The 21,601-nt window shown below is 39.6% G+C and overlaps 1 protein-coding gene across 1 annotated transcript in view; it reads right to left on the bottom strand.

The window, feature by feature from the left end:
- sned1 (sushi, nidogen and EGF-like domains 1) overlaps positions 1 to 17,179 on the bottom strand; it is a 38,945-nt gene extending 21,766 nt beyond the window's left edge. The window contains exons 1-6 of the mRNA XM_088913387.1: positions 16,961 to 17,179; positions 4,973 to 5,260; positions 4,429 to 4,569; positions 3,359 to 3,521; positions 2,334 to 2,459; positions 815 to 928 (exon numbers count right to left, since the gene is read on the bottom strand). Of these exons, the coding sequence (XP_088769513.1) occupies positions 815 to 928; positions 2,334 to 2,459; positions 3,359 to 3,521; positions 4,429 to 4,569; positions 4,973 to 5,260; positions 16,961 to 17,179 (1,051 nt within the window). The remainder of the gene's footprint in view (positions 1 to 814; positions 929 to 2,333; positions 2,460 to 3,358; positions 3,522 to 4,428; positions 4,570 to 4,972; positions 5,261 to 16,960) is intronic.
- Positions 17,180 to 21,601: the final 4,422 nt, after the last annotated feature.

Raw genomic sequence — 21,601 nt, 5'->3', positions numbered from 1 at the left:
GCCAAACACAGGCCTGATGTTATTTACTCAGCTGAGCAGTGCGTCCGTGATTAAGTTTCACTGCTGTTGGCGATTGCTGGGGAAATATGCAGCACTAACAGTGAAACCTTTTAATGTTTGGAGTATCTTAAATGTCAGCGTCTGCAAACATGTCTAACCGGAAACAATGCACAAAGAAAAGATTTGAAGCAACAAAACAAATGTAAATTTGTGTTAATGTTATATATCTTTCTTCTGGTCACACCTAATAAACTGCCTGCTTCACTGTACAGGGATTGAACTGGTAATTTCCAACCAGTTCATACTGGCACATAGACTGCTATTTAAAAGCTTTTGTTGCTACACTTTCTCTTTCAACACACCACTCATAATTGCCCCTTGTTGTTAGGAAATATTACATAATTACTAGTTTTGTGTTAATTGCTTAATTTCCTGGATCAGCTAAAGGGTTGATATGACATTCTGAGATGTTAGGCTGAAATGCAGGTACTGTAAATTAAGTTATTCTTGTCTGTGCAATAAATTTAGAGTGCCTTGAGAATACGTCCCTGAATTTTTGAGTGACTGTAGTTTCCATGCTAATCTAAATTAACTACTAGATAAACCTGACATAAAGAATGAGTTACTCACAAGTCTGTGAGACTGAATTTTGGAATGGGGTGAATAACCAACAAAGGTGTCAAAGACGTACAGCTCAGTTTAAAGGAGGGATAAGTCAGTCAGTGTGACAAGGCAGTATAGTCAGCTCTCATACTGATCAATAACAACTGTGGCATAAAGCATAGACTCTGGACAGCGCTGGAAGTAGTAGTACCTGTTTCACAGAATAGACCCGTGTAGCCAGGGTAGCAGTGACAGGTAAAGTTGTTCTGCCCATCAATGCATGTCCCTCCATTCTGACAGGGGTAGGAGGAGCACTCATTGACATCTGAGGGAGATAATCAGGAGGGAGAAAAATGGGGAAAATACAAAGTTCTCATGGCGAGTCTGACGCTGACCTTTCCTTTCCGTGCACTACCATGTCCGACCATGACATGGATGATCTACTGAGCTTGACCTACAAAACAAATGTAATGAGTCTTGTCAGACTGAAAAGCAAGCAGCTACTGACACCATCAGAGCTCGTTAATGTCTGCGGAACAGGCATGATAGAAGATGCATGCTGTCCAGATGCAATTACAACAGGTCTCAGGTTGTAAAATGAGAAAGTTCCAGGAGCCTCATTCCACAGGCTCTCAATACTGTACAGACATCCTACAGCAAGGGAAACCTTGCTTTCACTGTAACAATAATAATTCAATTACACTTATATAGCGCTATTTCTGGACACTCAATTCAAAGTGCTTCACAGGTATTGGGGACTCCCCCCATTACTCTACTCCCCCCCTCCACTACGAGCAATGTGCAGCGACAACCTGGATGATGCAACAGCAGATTAGTGCGCACAGTACGCTCACCACACACCAGCTATCAGTGGGGAGGAGAACAGAGTGATGAGGCCAATTCATATTAGGAGGCCATGATTGGTAAAGGCCAATGGGAAATTTGGCCAGGCTGCCGGGGTAATACTCCTACTCTTTTCAAGAAACATTATGGGGTTTTTAATGACCACAGAAAGTCAGGACCTCGGTTTTACGTCTCATCTGAAGGACGTTGCCTTTTTACAGCGTAGTGTCCCTGTCACTATATTGGGGCATTAGGACCCGCACAGGCTGCAGGGTGAGAGTCTCCTACTGGTCCCACTAACACCTCTTCCAGCAGCAACCTTAATTATTCCCAGGAGGTCTCCCATCCAGGTACTGGCCAGGCTCACACCTGCTGAGCTTCAGTGTGTTGCTAGTTGTCAGTTGCAGAATGATATGGCTGCTGGCGTATGGCTGTAGTAGGTTTACACTTGCCTGGGCTGTAGGAGAGTGTTATTTGGATGTGTCTGAGACACTTGAGTTTGATTCCAAGGTTGAACTGCACATACTTCAGGGGTGCTTTTCCCCCATCACTGTGACAGTTAACTACCATCCATCCATTTTTGAACCATTTTATCCATCCTACGAACACAGGGAACCAGAGTCCAGGCAAGCAATGGGTACAAGGCAGGAGTTAACTACTAGTCATCGAGATCTCTGGCAGCACTATACAGTAAGAGAGAAATGTGGTGTTTTATGAAGGTTGTAACAAGGCAGTGACCAGCCCCTCTTGTATACTGGACTAATAGGTTCCTTCTGTTATTTCAAGGAAGAAAATAGACCACAGGCTTCATATCCTTACAAAAAGAGTCCGGCAGAGTTTGCTCTAGTGTTTTGAAGTGGAGAAGCCAGGAGGAAAGCAGAGCTAACCTATCTGACATCTCCGGCCTGTATAGCCAGTGAGGCAGGAGCAGGTGAAGGAAGGGTGGCCAGTGATGCAGTCGTCGATGCAGTGCCCTCCGTTCAGACAGGGGCGCAGGTTCAGGCACACAGAGGCTGGGGCAGACACACACAAAGGGCTGCTTTGGATCAAAATCGTTACCAGCATCAGAACATTCACAAATGTAGCAGATAACAGGCCTTTCTATTTCTCTTGCTTTTATGGCAGCTAATAACTGAGTAGAATTCAAGTCTGCTGGTTATGTTCGGACATAAACAACATCAATACCAAACTAACAAAACTTTTCTGTCTGTCTCTACATATACATATACAAAATGCATCACTTAAACAGTTTATTTTAATTTAATCAAATCAAGGCACTGATTCTCTGAAAAGATCAGTTTGCTTTTTTTATCTTGGTCCACTTAGAACTCTGCTTTTTGTTGGTTATATAACAGCTTTTTTGCTTACAAACTATGGCCTCAAACAGACATTTTGTAATTTTATTTCTATTATATTATTTCTAATCTTTGATACAAATTTACACATGCCTACATGTGCAGTTTAATTTCTTTTCCCCCTGGATATACAGATAACTGCTGAAAGATTCTCAATGCAAAAATATCCACCAGTCCAACTGCAGACAATTATCTGTATACTCTCTTATAGTCACTACTTGTAGTTCTTCTATTGATCACTGACAATCCATACAAGTTTAATTTACATGGTTAGAATACTGCAAGTGAAACTGTACATAAATAAATCTATAAGCAATATTCTTCATGTGTATAACAAGTCTTTGATTTAACATATATTTTAAAAAATTTCCTACTGAGCAATATTTCAGCAGAATACAATTTTGGTAGGCAATACATACCTATAATAAGCTAAATCAGACCAAAAAGAGACTTAATTAACTTGTATTAAATGCATCAAAATATCTGTCAATTATTTCTAAAGTGCCATAAAGCCACAATACTGCTGCCAAGGTGTGAGGGAAGCCCTGGGCTTGTACCTGAGTCATTGCAGCCTCCCACCTGCACCTGGGCATCATCAATACGGAACACCCAGCGCCCAGGAACGCCAACGTTGGTTGTCTCCTCCACATCCACCACATCCTCAGTGCGGGAGCCTGGGATGTTGAAATAGCGCCTCCCATCGCCTGCATTGAAGCCTGCCTGGGAATAGAGCAGGGGGACTCACGAATGGAACAACACTTCTCTCCCTCTCTAAGCATCCCTGATGACAAGGAAAACTATTAAGTATAAGTACGATTTTACTGTCTTTGGTGTTTGATCAGCTCCTCTTACTGCTTGAAATGAATTAGCTACACAACGGCACATTATGCTCATAAAACACTGTATATCTGTGGTTTATATGGATAGCAGTGGCTTAGCAGTTGAGGTTACCTTGTTTCTGAGTCAATGATTAGGCAGCATGTTAAGAGCTGGACAAGGCATGAAGCCTGCTCTTATATGAGGAAAAATGTTAAACTGATTCCTGTGGATTTTCCAGGCAAGGACTCAGACTAGTCCACAAGAAAGTACAGAAATTGAAAGTTTGGTTACTCACTTATCATTTGGTTTTTGCTGCTGAAGATTGCAGTTGTTACCCTTTTAACGTATACTGCTTCTATTGTATTCTTTACTAATAATACGTGTATTGTTGCCAACTACACGTTTATGCATATGGCTGCTGCTTGTAGTTTAAACTGCTACTTCCCGCTATGATGTTAGCATCCACATTATTGTTTTAGGTTCTTTTCTCCAACAGTGCATGAGGTCACTTATCATGTCATGTTTGTTATGTGAGGAAACACACCAGTAAGCATTTCAGTGTACTCAGGTACATACGACGAGAAAGTTGAAAGTTGAAATTTGAAACTATCAAAGTCACCACTGCTCTACTAAAAGTAGATTTAACCACTCACAGTGTCGGACACTTACAGTAGGTGATAGATGCTGAAATACTGTATGAGTGCCCTTAACCAAATACCAATAAACGCTAAAAGCGTGCCCTGTTGGGAAATACCATTCCACCTCGTGGTCTGGGCTTGCAGCGCAGTGCTGATCAGACATGCTGTACCTGTGCAGCGATGCCCCCGAGCCCCGCCAGGTCCCCCCCGCTGCTGGCGTGCATGCCGGTGGTCCAGGTGATGTTCTCGTACTGCAGGATGGTGAACGAAAGCTCTCCATCTGTGATCAGAACCACCTGGAATGTGTTAACCTGTAGAGCACACAGCACCCCATTAGGAAAATTGGGCTTTTCTAAGAATTTGGAATGTGTGGATCCAATTAACATTTTTCCCATCCTTATCAGAACATTTCAGTAAGAAATGCACGCCAACCACCAACTTCAAGTCCCTGATATCAGGCTCACCCAAACTTTCAGCATTTGGACTAAAAAACGACTAAAACACTGAAGCTGAACTAATTGAATACATTTTTATTTTGACTTTAATACAGTCCTAACGTATAGCATATGTAATTCACACATATACTGACCAAATTCTGAATCAGTATAAAGCCTCAGGTTGAGAGCAAACACAATGAAATTCTGCACCGAGATTAAAAGACATGGCGGTTCTGCTTCTTGCCAGAGAAAGAAATGGCAATGAAGGAGTTCTTACTGGCGTAAATGAGCTACCCCCGAAGAACGTGACTTGATGCCAGGTGGCGATCAGGACCCAGGAGGTGGTGAAGCTGGGAAACTCGGGAAAGTAGCGACGGGCATCAGCAGTGGCTCTCTGCAGGATGGCGGGATCCTTGCTCTCCCGGTAGAACACCTGCCCCGCCCGCCGGTTGTCGACATCGGCCCAGAAAGGTGCCACAACCCGTCTGTCCCCAGCAATGGGAAATGCAACTGGTGTGAACTGAGACACTTCCCGTAAAAACGACACCAGTCCGTTGTTGTTCACCTGAACACAGTGCAGAAACATTACGGGTCAGCAATGGACTCATACACTTGCACTCAGCCACGGCTTGGCCTTAGCTCCTTGTCTTTCCAATATAAAAGCTAATTTAATCTTTACACAGACATATTATTGTCTGTTTAAACAGGGAAAAATAACAGGAGGCATCAAAAACTATTCACATTATCTATAGATACAGGTATATATTCGTGTCTGAATCATACTGCCATCCCTTTTCTGCCAGCATCTCTCTCCCTCAATTATTCATGATCTCCAGGGCCTGCCTGCACCTCTCCCAGACATGTTCACTGGTCCACACAGTGCTTCAGAACACAGCCCCCATCTTCAGAGGACTGCAAGGCTAATCTTTACTTATCAGTTTACAAACTCATCATTTTTTGACTCACTGTCATACAAGCTCTAGGACTGAGTATCCCATTGTTTTTCGCAGAAATACCAGGAAAGAACCATTGTTATCCCTCCTGTCTTTTACTAAAACCAGACCAGCCACAAGATTTCTACAGGATTTACACTGACAAGCCAGATCCCCAACTCCTACACTACTCTGATGTGCCGTTCAGTGATGCAATCTGGTTAAAATAAACTTTACTTGGTGAAATTTTACTTGCTTCTGCTGCTGGTCTGCCTGTACATCAGCACCTACTGACTTGTGTTTTTGGAGAAGATGGTCAAGTGACTGCATGGGAGATAAACTGGGATTCTTACTGGTGGCTTACTGTGTACAACTGAAAGTGCCAAGATCATTCACACCCCACTACCCCCAAGAATGGAGACCAAGATGCAGACTGCATGTTTACTAGGAGCAGAGTCCTTGTATTCAGGAGAACAACTCACTGTGTTGCTGGAATTCATCTATCAGATTGTACACAAATATAGCTTCAACCTTAGCCTATGCTCATTTAAAGTAGATTTAAGGTACTTGTGAGGACAAGGTATAAAGCGTGGTACTGAATCTGTATGGAGATATATTTTTATTACACTCACTCCTAAAGGATTTCCTAGGGGTATTGTAAGTGTACAGAATGCTATACACCTTAAGAACCACCGATAGACAAAATACGACAATAGTAGTAAAGCCTCATCTGATCTCTTTAGATCTCAGACACTCAAGAATGGGAAACCTCTAAGGAAACCAGTTGTGGTGGTTTTCTCCTTGGATTAGAATTTCAGAATAAAACAATTGCCTGCCTTGAGAGACCTTGTACTGTAAGAGATACCATTGTTTGGTTGAGAGGTTAAACTGAGTCCCTGACTACTTGATAGAAATTTTAATCCCTGTGTCCTGCCTAAATTCAATTTTGGGTTTACGCAATCCGGCTTCCCTAAAGTCCCTCTTTGATTCAGTTGTAGTGACTTAATTCGACTCTGTAATGGGGCTGCCAGTGTCTAATGGCTGCTATGTGCCACCTAGGTAATGGTAATGGTTGAAAAGGTGGCTCCCCTCCATTATGTAAAGCATTTTGGGATTGTTTAGGATGAAAGAGCTATAGAAATCTATCCATGCATTTTCTCATCTGCTTACACAGCACAGAGGCACCAGAGCCTAACCCAGAAAGCAATTCATTATTCATTAAGATTACGGTACTGAACACAAGATTACTGCTACTGACAAGGCAAACCCTTTGCCTGAGACCTTAGAAACAAACTCAAATACAGAGAACACATTCTATTGCTGCTGTAAAAGCACATCTAGAGTGACTCACAAGCTTGAATTATTTTGCATGCCAAATGTTCTCAAACAATAAGTCGTGTTGCTGTGACATCAACAGATTAGTGACATTTGGGAAATTATTGGAAGCACAAGGATGTGATTGGCACTCAGTTTTGTAGCTCAGTGAATTGAAACCAGTAAACACAGTTATTGAAATGTAAGCATTCCAGCTAGTGTGTTAGTAATTGAGTCTGAATAGAATATTTATGGAAAGAAAACTGTTTCAAAATGCAACATGTGTGCACCTGTGTGCCCACATTTCAATGCCTAGCATGCAGGCTGAGGTTTTGCAGTCCTTTGCGAACAGCACGTCAATTCACAATGTGGGTTTTATATAACACAGGCCTTTGAGGCAGGGTGTCAGCTGTGTTGGCGGGCAGTAGCAGGATTTCATTACCCTCTGTTTTCCACACATTCACAGCGCTTGTGGTTAAGAACTATTCCCAGGAGGGTTCGAGATCTCCTTGATATTGATTTCGCTTCCAGTGTTAGGTTTGTTTCAGTTAATTTTGTAATATCCTGTAAGAGATACTGCTTATGTAAAGTGTTATACAGTAGGTCAATACAGTGATTTTTTTCTCCAGAGAAAGACGAACATGACAAACTGCACCTATTGAGGACTGTTAAAAAAATGTGAGCTAAACACACACTCACTTGTAACTTAGCTTGGAAGCGTGTAAAGAAAATGGCACAAAGTATTAGGCTGAATGAGGCATGAAATAGAAAAAATCTAAAATCTGCAAGAAGTGTGCAAAAATAGGTTAACGTCCTGTTAAGAACATCCAATTTAGATAATGATGAAATATTTAAAACATAAAAATACACAAATGCTTTGTTCCAAACACTGTGCAGTAAGTTCTTTAAACTCCCCAGACAATAAGCTGTAGGTTTGAATTTCTGCCCATTTCAATATTGTCGGCCTCCAGACCCTTTCATGTTGTTTTTTGGCCTTGTGAATTCATGGGAATTAAATCATGACAGAATACAGTTGAGGACAGCACTTTGGATGCCGACTGTACTTCAAGATAAAGCAAAAACGAATGCTTTTCATGGACAAGTGGATTTCATCTCCTAGTTAAACTTCTTTGCTGCCTTTTGAGCCCATTAGGTGGGGTTACACTTTCTGTGTTTACGGTAAACACCACAAAACTGGTACAGGGTGGAAAAGGAAGAAAGCAGCTGAAGACTAAAAGTTAAAAAATGTACCAGTTGTCATGCTAAGGCCCAAAAGAGGAAGATGATGATGACGGTGGGGTGGGGGGGTTGGCTGGTGCAGAGGTAGCAGGAGGGCTGTGTTGACAGTCTCAGAGGCCAGTGTTGGAGCAGGGCAGGCAGAGTCTCACAGCGGATATATCCTTTTCCTCGCCGAACAAACAGCTCCCTTGTTCTCCCAGACAGGAGCAGCTGAGAAAACCTCAGTGCTGCACACCTGCCCTCGGCTTTGCAGAGCGGTCTGCCGCTGCCGAAGGAAGTGGGTTTTTAAGAAGGGCCTTTAAACGTGTCTCTAAAATCCCCAACCCACTGCTGGGGCTAAACTAACCAAAAGAGCACGAACCTCAGATGGCCCTCAATCTTATTGGCTCATGTTTACCTGTGGTAAATTAGTATTTGCAAATGTTTCTCCCTTACAAGCGCATATGTTTCTGCAAAAAGTCCCTTTTAACATGAGAGGACAGTGACATATTCATTATTTAATATTTTATAAAATAGTAAAACATTGCAGCATGGTTTTGGATATCTTTTTAAAAAAAAACCCCAATGTAAGGCAAAACAAATGCAATAATTCCCAGACTGAAACATATTTTATATTGAGAGTCCTCTTGACGAGATTCGTGGATGAAAATCCTGTACTAGGTGGCTAATGCTCGTGTCATCTGGAGTTATGAACCAAAGTAATTGCTGTTACTGCTGTGAGACGTCCCTCATGAGGTGCCTATCACATTTCTTATGACTCCGGTTAGATCTTTGTCTGTTTATATAGTGGATCTATAGTGGAAATACATTTTTAACTGGGCTGAATGCCTATTTCCTACACAGAATCCTGATTGTTGTAGACCACTAAGCCGTCTTATTTCTAAAGAGGGCATGCAAAATACAGAGCAAACAAAACATATGAAATTAACAACCCAGACACTTGAAATAAACTAGGAAAGTGAGACTAATGTATATGTTTCAGAGGTCCTGTGGAAAATAAGACCCTTAATGCATATAAAATACAGTATAAGAAATTCAAGAAACAGCACCTTACCACCATTTCCCTGTAGGAATGTCAGATTGCCTTGCAGAATTATTTTTCTCATGCATGGAGACCATACCTTTGGGATTTTTAAACAACAAAGTTTTATTTGGCTTTCCACATGGCTTGTTTAATTAGCAAGCCCCCTCCATTCCCTCCACTACCGTGGTCTTGTGAGGAAGTGGGTGTTAAAAAGGGAATTGCAGGCTTCTCTTGGAAAGGCTGGAAAGTGCATCCATGAAAGCGTGTGAAACTATATATTTAACAACCAGTTAAAATAACTGAAGCCTTAGATTGCAGCTAATTATAATTACACAAGAAGAGAGAATAATGCTAATTGGCCATTCCATTGGAAGGCCTGGAAATAAGGTCAACTGTACAAAGAAGTACTCCAGTGTCTAATAGAAAGGCATGCTCCTATGTTCACAGACCTGGAACGAAACTAAGCCTTTTGCTTTGGGACCACTGCAACAACTAACAAATGCACTTTAATAACTTGTCTATGGAGGGAGCTGGATGTTTTCAAACTCTCTTTGTTATTGTTGACCCCCAAAGCAAGTCTTATTTCTGGACTGGAATTTGTAACTGTACCCATTTTTTTTTCATTATGCGCTAATCTTGCTGTACAATGTGACATTTTTATGGCCTTTTCTTCCTGCTGCTACATCAAACAAACGGATATCACGCCAGCTGTCCTTTGATTTCAGTACAGGGATTTCAAGCCCCCTGGAACTATAGAGTAAGTGTAGGAAATCATTCAGAAAGTTAAATTAGTGATTATACACTAATACCGGAATATGTTTTGGCTTTTAATCAGATCACTGAAGCATCTGGAACAAGTTAAAGAGCCGTTTTCTCAATGTCCAAGTATTTTATACTGAGCTGGTGTAATTCAGAGAAACCGGAGCTCAAGAACAACACCAATTTGCTGAACCGTATTACACATACCCCGTTCTCCACTCAGGTGTTCCAAAACCAACTGCTTTATTAGAGTAAATACCAATTTTGGTTAGCTTTCAAAAAGCTCTTACTGTAAATGACTGAGGAGCTTGCCAACAATCAGAGTGTGTTTTCTGGTGGGTGCATTTTGTGGCTCAACAAATCAAAATTTAAAAAGTTAAAACTTCCTGACAGCACTATTTAAGATACCGAGACTCCTATGACCCTTATTTGTTTCCCAATAAGACTAAAATCATCCTAGATTAAGTAAGCACATCCATGGTTCTTAAGCAGTAATGGCTCCCTCTCACCAGTTCTTACCAGGCAACGCAAAATTTCATAATTCCATTTGGTCAAAGACTTGAACAGTTCATTCTACGTCCTCTTCCATAGGAAGGTCTACATACGGGAACTTTTCTCCTTGGGAAACAGAATAGATTTTATTTTTCTCTGACGTAATGTCAAAGTAAATGTGAATAGTTTTCAAAAATGTTTTTTTTATTGAAAAATGTTAAGTTAGAGCAAGTTAGAGCAAAAGTATCTCTTAAAAGTGTAGGAAGTTGGTCTTTAAATATTAGGGTATAAACTGCTTATAAAATGGAGAACGTTGTAAACATTGATCAGAGAACAAGATCACAGTTAACACTGATACAAATGAATTTGAGAGCGTTTGTTGTCAGTCCATGCCCTGGGAGGCCACTTTGTCTATGAAGACTCCACTGGGCTGCCAAGCAGCCTCTTTTGTCCGTGGAGCAACTCCACTCTGAAATGTGTTGTGTTATTTTTTGGGAATTCTTGCCGGAAATATCCTGGGTTTTCCTTGGGTAGTTTTCTTTGGAGCCAAGTAATTTACAGACTAAAATAAACTTTCATCTGGGAAACCTCAGGCCAAAATAAACCCTGCACATAAAAAAGGTGCCCGAGGATCAGCTTGAGAAAACATCTGACTTTCCTTGTCACAGGGGAGCCTTCACAGACCAGCTTGCTCATCCCGATTATTAAATTAAACCCAGGAAAGTCTGGAAAGGTCTTGGCACGCTCTGTGGCTCAGCTGGATCCTGCCTTGTATCAGCCAGAACTGTCACCCTGTGTCTTAGAAACAGGAACAAAAACCCCAGCCTCTACATATTAATTATTTCATGAAGTACCTCTGGTGCAGTCAGTGCAAAATGTTATACGAATGCATTAAAACAGATGCTGTAAAATGCCATGGGAAGTTTACCACATGTTTGAATGCAATAAAATATGAACCAAAAATTGCTTACACAATGACATTGAATTGGCTATATGTTGTAATTAAAACAAATAAAGTCCAACTAGAAAAACACTATAAATCAGTGTAAAGACTAGTTATTAAACTATATAAGAAACAAACAGCCAGAAGCCCAGTTATCCACCTATGTGGATGACCACAAAGTGGGGGAGCAGATTTAGGCTTGACAAAATAATGAGGGACAGGAGGGAGGGGGTACCAGCAGGTCGTCTTTATTTTACCCTCAAAAGGGCTCACGGGTAATTTTGGGAAGGAAGCCATATTTTAGTAGGGCCAGTCTTTGGTGTTGGCTTTACCACAGGATTGACCTCAGAAATGATCTTGAACAAGCTTTTATGATTCTCTAAAAATCTTCCAGTCCAAATTTAAGATCTTCCATTTGGTTAAAGGTAATAACCTACACCAGAGGACTAAAGAACTGAATCTTTTTTTTTTATGTAGGACAAAGAAACGTTTGAGGGGGACCTGATTCAAGTTTTGAAAATCCTGAGGCACCCAGTGGAGTTTGTCACTGCTTTGGTCAATGGGCTTTGTCAAAGAGATACTACAGGAAAGGGCAAAGCTGAGAATGGATGACACACATTTTGATGATCAGCAATGAGCTACTGTACAAACTCATGGCACAAAAGAAGCCAGCAAATACCCTGTCTTTTTTTTAAAAAAAAACATTTGAATGAGACCCTTTGCTCACTTAAACACTAGTGGCTAAAGGAGTTAGATAGGCCAAATGAGCTTTTCTCATTCTTTGTCTTTGATGGAAATCAACAGTGTGTATAATTATTTATTTTTTATCAAAATGTCTTAATTACGTTAACATTCTTACCCACTAAACAATTTCAAACACTTCAGTTTTCAGTAGTTTTCCGATGCTTTATTACTATTAGAACTACAACTAAAACAGCACCATAAATAGTGTTTGTAAATAGGGTAAATACACTACTGCAATGTGGCAGAACTGAATGAGACAGGTAAAACATAATTCATAAAGAAACAAATATCTGCAAGCTATATTAGTAGTCAGCCTATAGATGGATACATAGCTCAACATCCCCCAAAGCTATTAAAACATGGTGCCATTGCCTGTAGATTGAAGCTGATGCCCTTAATAATGTTGCACTAAAGTTCTCATTTCTGATGACTTTGCAGATGCCCTTACAAGAGTTCAACAAAACATGGTCTATATGTCCTGGAAAGAGTTCTAATGGAGCTCAGCAATTCAATCTGAGCAATAAACAGGCTATTATATTTGACCATTTCCCTCTTCGTGATCTCTGCATTTTCTTTCTGCTTGTTTGATTCAAATATCACTAAGCTCTTCAAACTTTTGAAGACAATGGTGCGCAGGCAAAGCTTTGTTTGACCCTCACGAATCTGGTGCTTGCAGTTAATTGAAGCAACTGGGTCAAGGGCGAAACTGCTGCCTCACATAAGTGCTGCTTTTCATGGCCAATTCTCCAGATTCTGCCACTCCAAACACAGCTAGATAAAACACAGGCAAACCGTCAGAGGAGTAGCTTACTGAACCGTTTTTTTTTTCTGGGAGCTACCGGTCATTCATTTTTCTAGCTATTTCTATCTCACTAAATTTACAACATTTTAAAGTATTACGGTTACTAAAACAATAAATCTCAAATTCTGCTTCATTACTGGAGCCAATTTGGAAAGGCCGGGACAATTACTTCCAAGACTCATCTGTACTGATGATTGCCTAACAGGCACAGTCAGCAGAAATAATACAGTAAACAGCTTCCATTAGGACAAATACTGGCCATTCTTCAGTGACTGAAAGTGCTGAAGCTATGCTTGGCTGTTCTGTTCCATTCAGAGACGAGCAAAACCCTTAACTGCTGAGGGTCTTGTGGTTAATGACTTCAGCACCCGAGGTCATCCCAGAGGTATTCAGTGGGAGCCATGAAACACATGCAGTCAGAGACAATAGCATTCCCATAAAAACAGACCACAACTGTAAATATTGGATCAAACTTTAAGTGTACCATTCTACAGCTGGAGTGAAATGTGGGCTAAATATGACCAGAAAAGATTAAAAACATCCAAAAAGCAACAGACAATGTTTTGTATCTTCGGCTTTATTTGTCAGATAGAAAAAGAACTTTTTTTTTCTTTCCTGGCTGTGCAATATAGGCCCCCACGTGTCAGGCAGAGATTCATTAATCCTGTTTGTTGCTCCACAGACACTGTACAGATGTGTCTGTGTTCTGTTGAATAGCTGGTTTGCATTTGAGACAGAAACGCTATGTGGTCCAGAGGGAAGCGCCCCCCCCCCCCTTCCGTTATCTAGAGTGGGAAAAGGGTTAAAAAAATGGAAATGGGAAAAACTGGGAATCTGGGAAAGGGATAGCTTCTCCTTATTTCTTCAGCATTCAAATCCGAAAGTACATTTTATACAAGAGAACCACAGCACGGGTCTCCAGGGTCGTATTCCTGCTGGTCTTATACGTATTGTAAGCAATGTCTTATGTTTGCAATTAGCAATGTCTTATGATAGAAAAAAAGACCATGAGACTTCTTATCCAAATATTCATTTCAATTAATTAATTAAGATCAGAAGTGGGATGAAAGCCAGGGGTCCCCCAGGCCTTTGAGAACTTTTCTGCCGACACAAGGATTTCTTCTTTTCTCTCATCTCTGTACCCCTTTCATACATGTGCTTGAGAACATCAGATCTAAAACAAAATCAGATGTAATTCCAAAGGGCAGAAAACTCTGAACACAAAACAGAGGACACTTCTGTACTGAGGACAAACCCAGTCTTCTTTACACTACAGATTAAAGTAAAATTCTTCAGGGCAAGTACCCCTTGTAAAAATCTCAAGGCTTGTCATTTAGTTGTGTGACCACCAGAGGTCGGTTAAACACAAACTTGTACCATTGATTTCAGCCATCAGCTTGTCACCAAGGATAAGATAAGGCAAAGATTAGTTTGGCTCATGTTACTTTTTCATCCTCAAGATGACATGAAGGAATCATTCAAGTATTCATTTACAGTGTTGATACCTTACAGCTGATGTCTTCTCACACTGACTGCCAGAGTACAGTTACAACACAACAGTAACCGCCACATTGACTTCATTTTGAAAACAAGTGAAAAAATATATTTTTCATCCTTCGTTTCTTCCACATTGAACATTTTGCGTGCTCTCTGTGGGGCTCCTTCTTGTTCAAAAGTTCTTTTGGAGTCTTGGTCTGTAAGAGTTAACTACATTTAACTCATTTTACATTTTAGTTAACTTAAAACGGATGTCACAGTTTGTAAAACAGAAGTAGATTACATATTACATACATATGTTTGATTATGTCACATTTTCCACTACAGCTGTGTGTTATATTTTAGTATCATGTGGGAAGATACATGGTTTTCTAATTGTTAATGATTTTGATCACAAATGTGGGACATACTTTAGTATAGTGTAGCATTTTAACTGTTGGAAAAGTGTGAATAACAGTATTGTGCTACTCTCATGAAAGCAAAAAGATGTTCATCTAGATATGCCAACAGCTATTTTTAAATTGGAAGTTACTGTCATGGCAATTATACAGAAAAAACACATACAGTATGGTACAATATACTGTAACATTGGTCAAATCTCCACAGGCGTTTTAAACACTATTGTAATATCATTGTATGCATCTGCCAGAATGAAGAGCTTTGGTTAAGAACTTCTGTGTGAAAATCTCTTTTTTTCTACAGACCAAGTGGCAGGGCACAGCATAATTGCAAATTTGTAGTCTGGCTCCTAGGCTGACCATACGTGTTTGAAACTGTTTGACCTACTGTACCTGTTTTACACCATGTTGCGACCCAGGTCAAAGTGTTAATGTGAAAGGGGCTCAAGACTAATTCATCTTGGTATATGTACTCTCGTCCTGATGTCTCTTCACTGCTGCCAGTGAAGTATCACATTCATTATAAAATCCTTCTCTTAACTTCCTAATTACATTGGCTTCAAATGTTCCCTCTGACTTAGTTCCTGCTAATACTTCAAACATCAATATATTGTGCTCACTGTCTTTAAGAATGTGGCAGATTCCTAGAGTCCACCTCAGATTGTGTTACTAAGCCTCTATGGCCTGGAATGCCCTCCCTGAAGGAATTAGATGTGTACGGTATATTCCACCTTCCCCTACATTTGCTTTTGGATATTAAGCCTGTTTCATGTGCACACACATAATTCAGAGAGAGGTGTGCATACATAAAGGCTCCTTTGACTCCGTGATTAGCTGATTCAAATTGACAGCAAATTCATCATCAACCTAACTTGAGTATTTAAGAACTGAGCCAGGTAATTATGAAATTAAATAATTCCTAAGTGTCCTTTTGTTCAGATCCCACAGTTTTTGAGTTAAGCTGTCAGGCAGACAGTAACTGGAATTAAATAAGTACCATTGAACGACTGGCCAAGCACCACAGTAATTGGTTAAAGTTTCAGCACCCCAGACATCCTAGGACTGCCCAACAAGAGTGAAGCCTGTGTATGGTGGACATCTGTGGGCTTGGAGTTGTTTTCAGTGAGAACGGCATTATTCCTCTAGTCACTGCTGATGCGGCTGTGATCACTGTGCCACTTGTTTTGTGAAAAATATTTGATGGCTCTGACACAGTGTGTGCTTTGGAGGAAAGTATGGTCTTTTACTCAACCATCCCCTATTGGTATAGGGATTGTAGCTTCCAATTTTGAATTGCCTCTTCCTAACTAGGGCAATAAATCCTGATTTCGAATATAAAAAATACGTTGAAAAAGTTAAAAAAAGTGTTGAGTGCTTTCCCGTGGCAAAGTATACAAGAATATTTCAGACAATGTAACTTTATGTGTTTCTTGTCAATTAAATATACAGAATTAGGATGTACATGATGATGATACTTACTTTTGCTTAACAACTCTTTATCAATTCATGAATTTTCCAGATTTATTGCTGCCACAAAACTCACACTTTTGGTTGTACACATATTTACAAGGTTGCATTGTCTAGACACAACAGTGAAGAACCTTCATCTTCTCAGCAGTTTGTTCCTATTAGACGTTTCACTGTATTTTATCCTGCCCCAGCTGAGAGCAGATAAGCTCTATTCTTCCTCTCGGCTAAAAATTGCAATGAGATTTACCACCTCAGGTCTTACTGAATAGGCATGTTTCTCAGTGAAGCTCACATCTTAAACTCTCAAGGGAACACAAACGAGTTACAGACCTGGTTTCTAGTGCAAAGACCATTTTCATAAGTAATTGTCTAAAAAATAATTGTTTTGGACCACAACTAGCATAAGTTTTGCAAAGTAAACAACAATTTACTTGCTATTATCTTCTGCTCAACTACAGTGAATGGCAAAATCAACATTCGTGAAGCTAACAAACCTGTAACACTGAAGCACACCTGAAGCAATTCCCTTCTTCTGAAAAGGGGTTTTCTGGGATGCAGGGGTTATAAGGTATCATGACATCCGTACTCTAAGTCCCCTGAAAACAAAATGTTACAAATACTAGCAGAAGTAATGCAGTATGTGTTACTCACATAGAGCCCCGTGTGTCTGTCTCCAAAGAAAGGGAAGGCTACAGAGATTTCCACCAGCCCAGATCCCCCATCATCTTGCTTCATCGTCTGGGTGTCCCCATGGTCTTGTCCGAAGGGGTAGAAGTCCCGGAGAGGTACAGCTAACTCCACGACAGCCAGCAAATCCAGAGAGAGCAAAGTGCAGAGCCAGGGTACGAGGGCTCCAAGCCCCATCTCCATAGCTCTGTGTTGAGGGTTCAGATGATTTGCAAGTTCTTGGGGTTCAGGGGGAGGGGAAAAGGGGTGTGTGCAAATTCGGGGTACTGAGAGGACTACGGTCTTAACCACCTTAACAGCTGCCCTTTAGCACCTTCTAGCTTTTTTTCCTTTGCTTTTTGAGCGTTTCCCCTGTTTACTGGGGCTGATAATCCGAGACTGGGGGGCAGATTCCTGGCATTCTGTTGGTTCAGTGTGCTTTGCAGCTTTCAGAATCTTAGAAAAAGGAGAGGAAAGAAAGAATGAGAAAAAAAAGAGCAGAGCGATTCAGCTCTGAAAATTTTTACAATCCAGCTATTTGGTCCCTGATGGTTAGCTTAGAAATATCCTCAATAAAAGCTCTATTCTGCCTGCCAAAAGAGTTCTTTCAGTCCCAGCACCACCCCTCCAGGGATTCGCTATTTTGCATAATTATGAATCACGGCCAATCACAGAGGGGAGGCCAGTAACTGGATAGTTACTGGGCGGAGTTATGATAATCAAAAGGCTGCTTTAAAGAAAAACCCTGACAAGACTCCCTCCCCCAAATCTTAACCCTTGACTTGATGGGACGACCTAAACAGTCCAGGCTCAAAAAAGCCAGCATTGTGGTAACAATGGAGAAACGTAACATAGCTATGTATTAAAAAGCAAATTGAATAAAATTATTGCAGGCCAATAAAATCAAATTTAATACTTTTATAATAGGAGACAGTTCTGATGCTAGTGATCTAAATTAAAGCCTACATAAGTGAGTAAAACTTATGTATTTTTGATATCTTTGAAATTCTGCAGTTAATTTCTTCATTACGCCTAATAAAGTATAAATATATAAAGGGGCTCAATATTATCAGCATGAAGTAGAACCTTTCATACGCCGTGTCTATCTTACAAGTTCATACAGAGGGGTACAAAGTTCAGGCAGTCAAAGCTGACTTGAATAAATCCTGATGCTGTCAGTACTTCCAAAAATAACAATATTTGCAGTAGAGGGAGTTTGTAGAGCATTTAAAGAAAACTGGTGACAAGGAGATTTGCAGAAGTGTCTGACTACAAAGAAGAAAGCGAGTTGAGAAGTCAACCCCAAAGACTCAGAGAAAAACTCAAACCCCACCTGTTGTAAAGAGAAGTATCTTGAAGATAATCACCAGAAAATTAGAGCCTTTAATACATGCAATTAATCCTAATGCACTCATACATATAATGCATTGATATGACATGGGTGATAAGTGTTGAAAAATAAAGGATGGTATAATCATCCATGAACATCCTCACAAGACCTATCAAAACATTCTTAATTTCTGATTTAGTCGGTAAATGAATCATTCATATACAACTCAAGCTTGCCATGGCACAAACAGTGACAGATATGATAGCCGATATGATGGCAAGTAAATAACATTCCATTGTTAAGTCACTGAAAAGAACAATTCAGCTAACATTCTTTCATTTGGAGAAATGAGAAACCTGTTGTATTTTCTTGTTGAAGTTACTTTCCTAACCATCTTTAGAGACCCAACTCTGATCTCTTTAAAGACACCATTACAAAATGACAGATTTTTAGAAAAAACACCCAAGCAGTTTGTGTGGCATGATCTTTATTTTGTTCAAATTTCACTGATTCGTACCAAAAGAAAACATTAAAGCCCCAAATCCTGTACCCACTGGACTGGAGAAAGAAAAAGCAAAATTCGAGATCAAAACTAAATCAGCATAGTTATTTTAATTTAGATTTACTATGTTATTTATTACTGCTGAGGAAAAGGATGGCTCCTGGTGTACAGAATCTTCAAAGTGTCATCTCCTGAGATGATCTTTATTTTGGGAAAAGAGACAGTTAAATGACGTTATGTTGGTTGAGTGGCACAATTGACTTTGGACATAATGACATAGACATAGTCAATAGACTCATACTTTTATAATATACTACAATCCTTTCTTTTGTCTTCAAGATCGTTTAATTAGATCTCTTTGATTAGCCTTTTCACTTTTTATTTCTTCTGAGCAATAATTTTATGTTTTTTGACTGCACTGTTCATTTTATTCTAACACTTTGAGGGTTATTCATCCATCGTGTGTTCACATACCCTCATCAAAAACACTTTTTTTACCCTCATTCATAGAACCACTGTCTGGATAAATAATTTGATGGTCATGTTGTACTGACGTGTTAAAAATGATGGAAAATTACAGGCAAGTGTCAAAGCAACCCATAAACGTCAGTACACAAGCAAAAGTGACCAGTCTGATGATATACACTAGGCGATGGTAAAATGCGCTGTGGTCATGGTGTGTGGAATTCAAATTTAGATGACACAGAGGAAATGGGCTGAAAGTCTCCACTTAATAACATATTATTCTGAGAGAGGAGCCTAAGTAAAAATGGCTACATTATCAGTAAAAGGCACTATATTTCGCACAATCTGGGCTGAGATGCGAATTTGGTTGCTATATATTAGCTAAGTGATTGGAGGATTTATCTCAACAACTACGGAAAGAACAATTCAGCCATGGTTGGGTAGTTTGCTCCAGACATTCGTAACTCTTTGTGCCAAAAGGATTGCTTAAAAGTGATAAAGAATAATCAGAACAGAAAGGAAAAATTTTTTAAAAAGTCATAGTACAGGAGCCACATCTGGGAGCAAAGGTGGATTGGGTACAATTCACCCATACATTTCGGGACTATCTATGCAACTAAAATGGAACCTATTATATAAACTGGGCTAAAAATGAGTTAAAAAATAATAATAGGTAGTAATGTGCTATATGATGACAAGTAAACAAAATGGCATTTAGAATTAAAAGCAATATTACTAACCTGATCAATGATTTGAAAAAGATGTACATGTACTGTAATAGCCAAATCTATAACAGGTATAGGTTGTCACTGAGAGCAGCAGACACATCAGATCTCCCATAAATATTGACGATAGGCGTATCCCTGAATGCACTAATTCTAAAATAGCATATAATGTTTCCCACTGACAAGCTTATTCTATTACTGCCAGCAGCAGAGTACGTGGTACTTTCCATGCCAGTAAAAGCCATTCGGCGTCGTCAGATTTTTTAGGAATCACTTTTAGTATATGCAAATGATGGAAAAGAGCTGTTAGATGTTATTGCCTCTCATAGTGATAATGTAGCTTCCATACCAGCAAACCCTGTCATTGAATTGGAAAAAAGTACACTGAGATGGTTACTGCCTTAAAAAAAACAGTAGGTCTTAGGAATAGCCAATCCTTTTTTGTTAAAAACTACGAAGAAAACGCCCCCTACTGTAGGAGTTATTCTTCTCTGCCAGGTGTTGCCATTTTTTCATCTTGCCATTTGAGCTTTTCCACGTCTTTAAAAACTTAATTGAAAGGCTCGTTTGCATGACAAATTAAACATTATTACAAATTCGTATAATTCATGATTCTAACTTTCATTATGTAAAACAATCACACAAAGGCTATATGAAAATTGATAGAAATGTTAAAATGTAGCAAAAAGCTTAAGGAGGTAGTGTATATATATAGGAAATTCCATAGTTACAACATTGTTGTGGGAAATATGTATACTTCTAATGAAATTTAAAAGTCAAACAATAAGGACAGTTATATCTAAGCTCAGTATCTGTGTCTTTTGAAATGTAATTATTTGCAAATGCAGTATTGGAAAGGGTAGACTTTCAGCAATGTAGTAGTTAGGAGAAGAATTTTAATTTAAATTCCCAAAGTTTGATATAATCGTCATAATTCTCACAGTTTGTCTCATGCTGATAAGCAGCAGTATTTGAATTAAAATCTTCATTCCCAGTTGATTTATGTCCCTGGGATACATACTTATTTTGGACAGCACACAGAACACAACACATTGGACATCATAGCTCATTTTTGTTAACAGAAAAGCATGCAGTAAAGTTTTGATGTTCTATAATTTAGAATGATCAGACTGTTTAACTCACTAATTAATTTCAAAGATTTCACTATAACTTTTAATTAATTCCACTTGAATATCTCCTCGGTCAAATCGCGTGTGAGGAGTATACAGACAAATATACCAAAATATTGAGAGGGATATGGTCATGTACTATTCTATTTTCTAAAATCCATAGAATGTAAATATTTGGAGCATGTCAGTTACTTATGTTGATGAAGAGAGAAACAGATATGAACACGCATAGATATTCATTGACTCCAAACCACAGTTGTCCCTGAGATCAACCAGTTCCTGTGGTTTTTAATATATGGCTATGTATCTGCAGTTTACAATTCTTTCCATCCGTGAATGGCCCTTACACAAGATCATAGATCTTGAGCAAATGGTATAAAAATAAATGGCCTAGGATGCTTCCAGATGGGTTTTGAAGCTGTTGGAAAGAATTGCTTTTCAGCCTTCCAGGGGCCAAAGTTTGCCTATGTCAGG

The sequence above is a fragment of the Atractosteus spatula genome, chromosome 4, assembly GCF_055471065.1.
Source record: "Atractosteus spatula isolate fAtrSpa1 chromosome 4, fAtrSpa1.hap1, whole genome shotgun sequence".
Classification (NCBI taxonomy): Eukaryota; Metazoa; Chordata; class Actinopteri; order Semionotiformes; family Lepisosteidae; genus Atractosteus; species Atractosteus spatula.
Note: the sequence above shows the minus strand (reverse complement) of the source record. Positions and strands in the feature narration are given on the sequence as shown.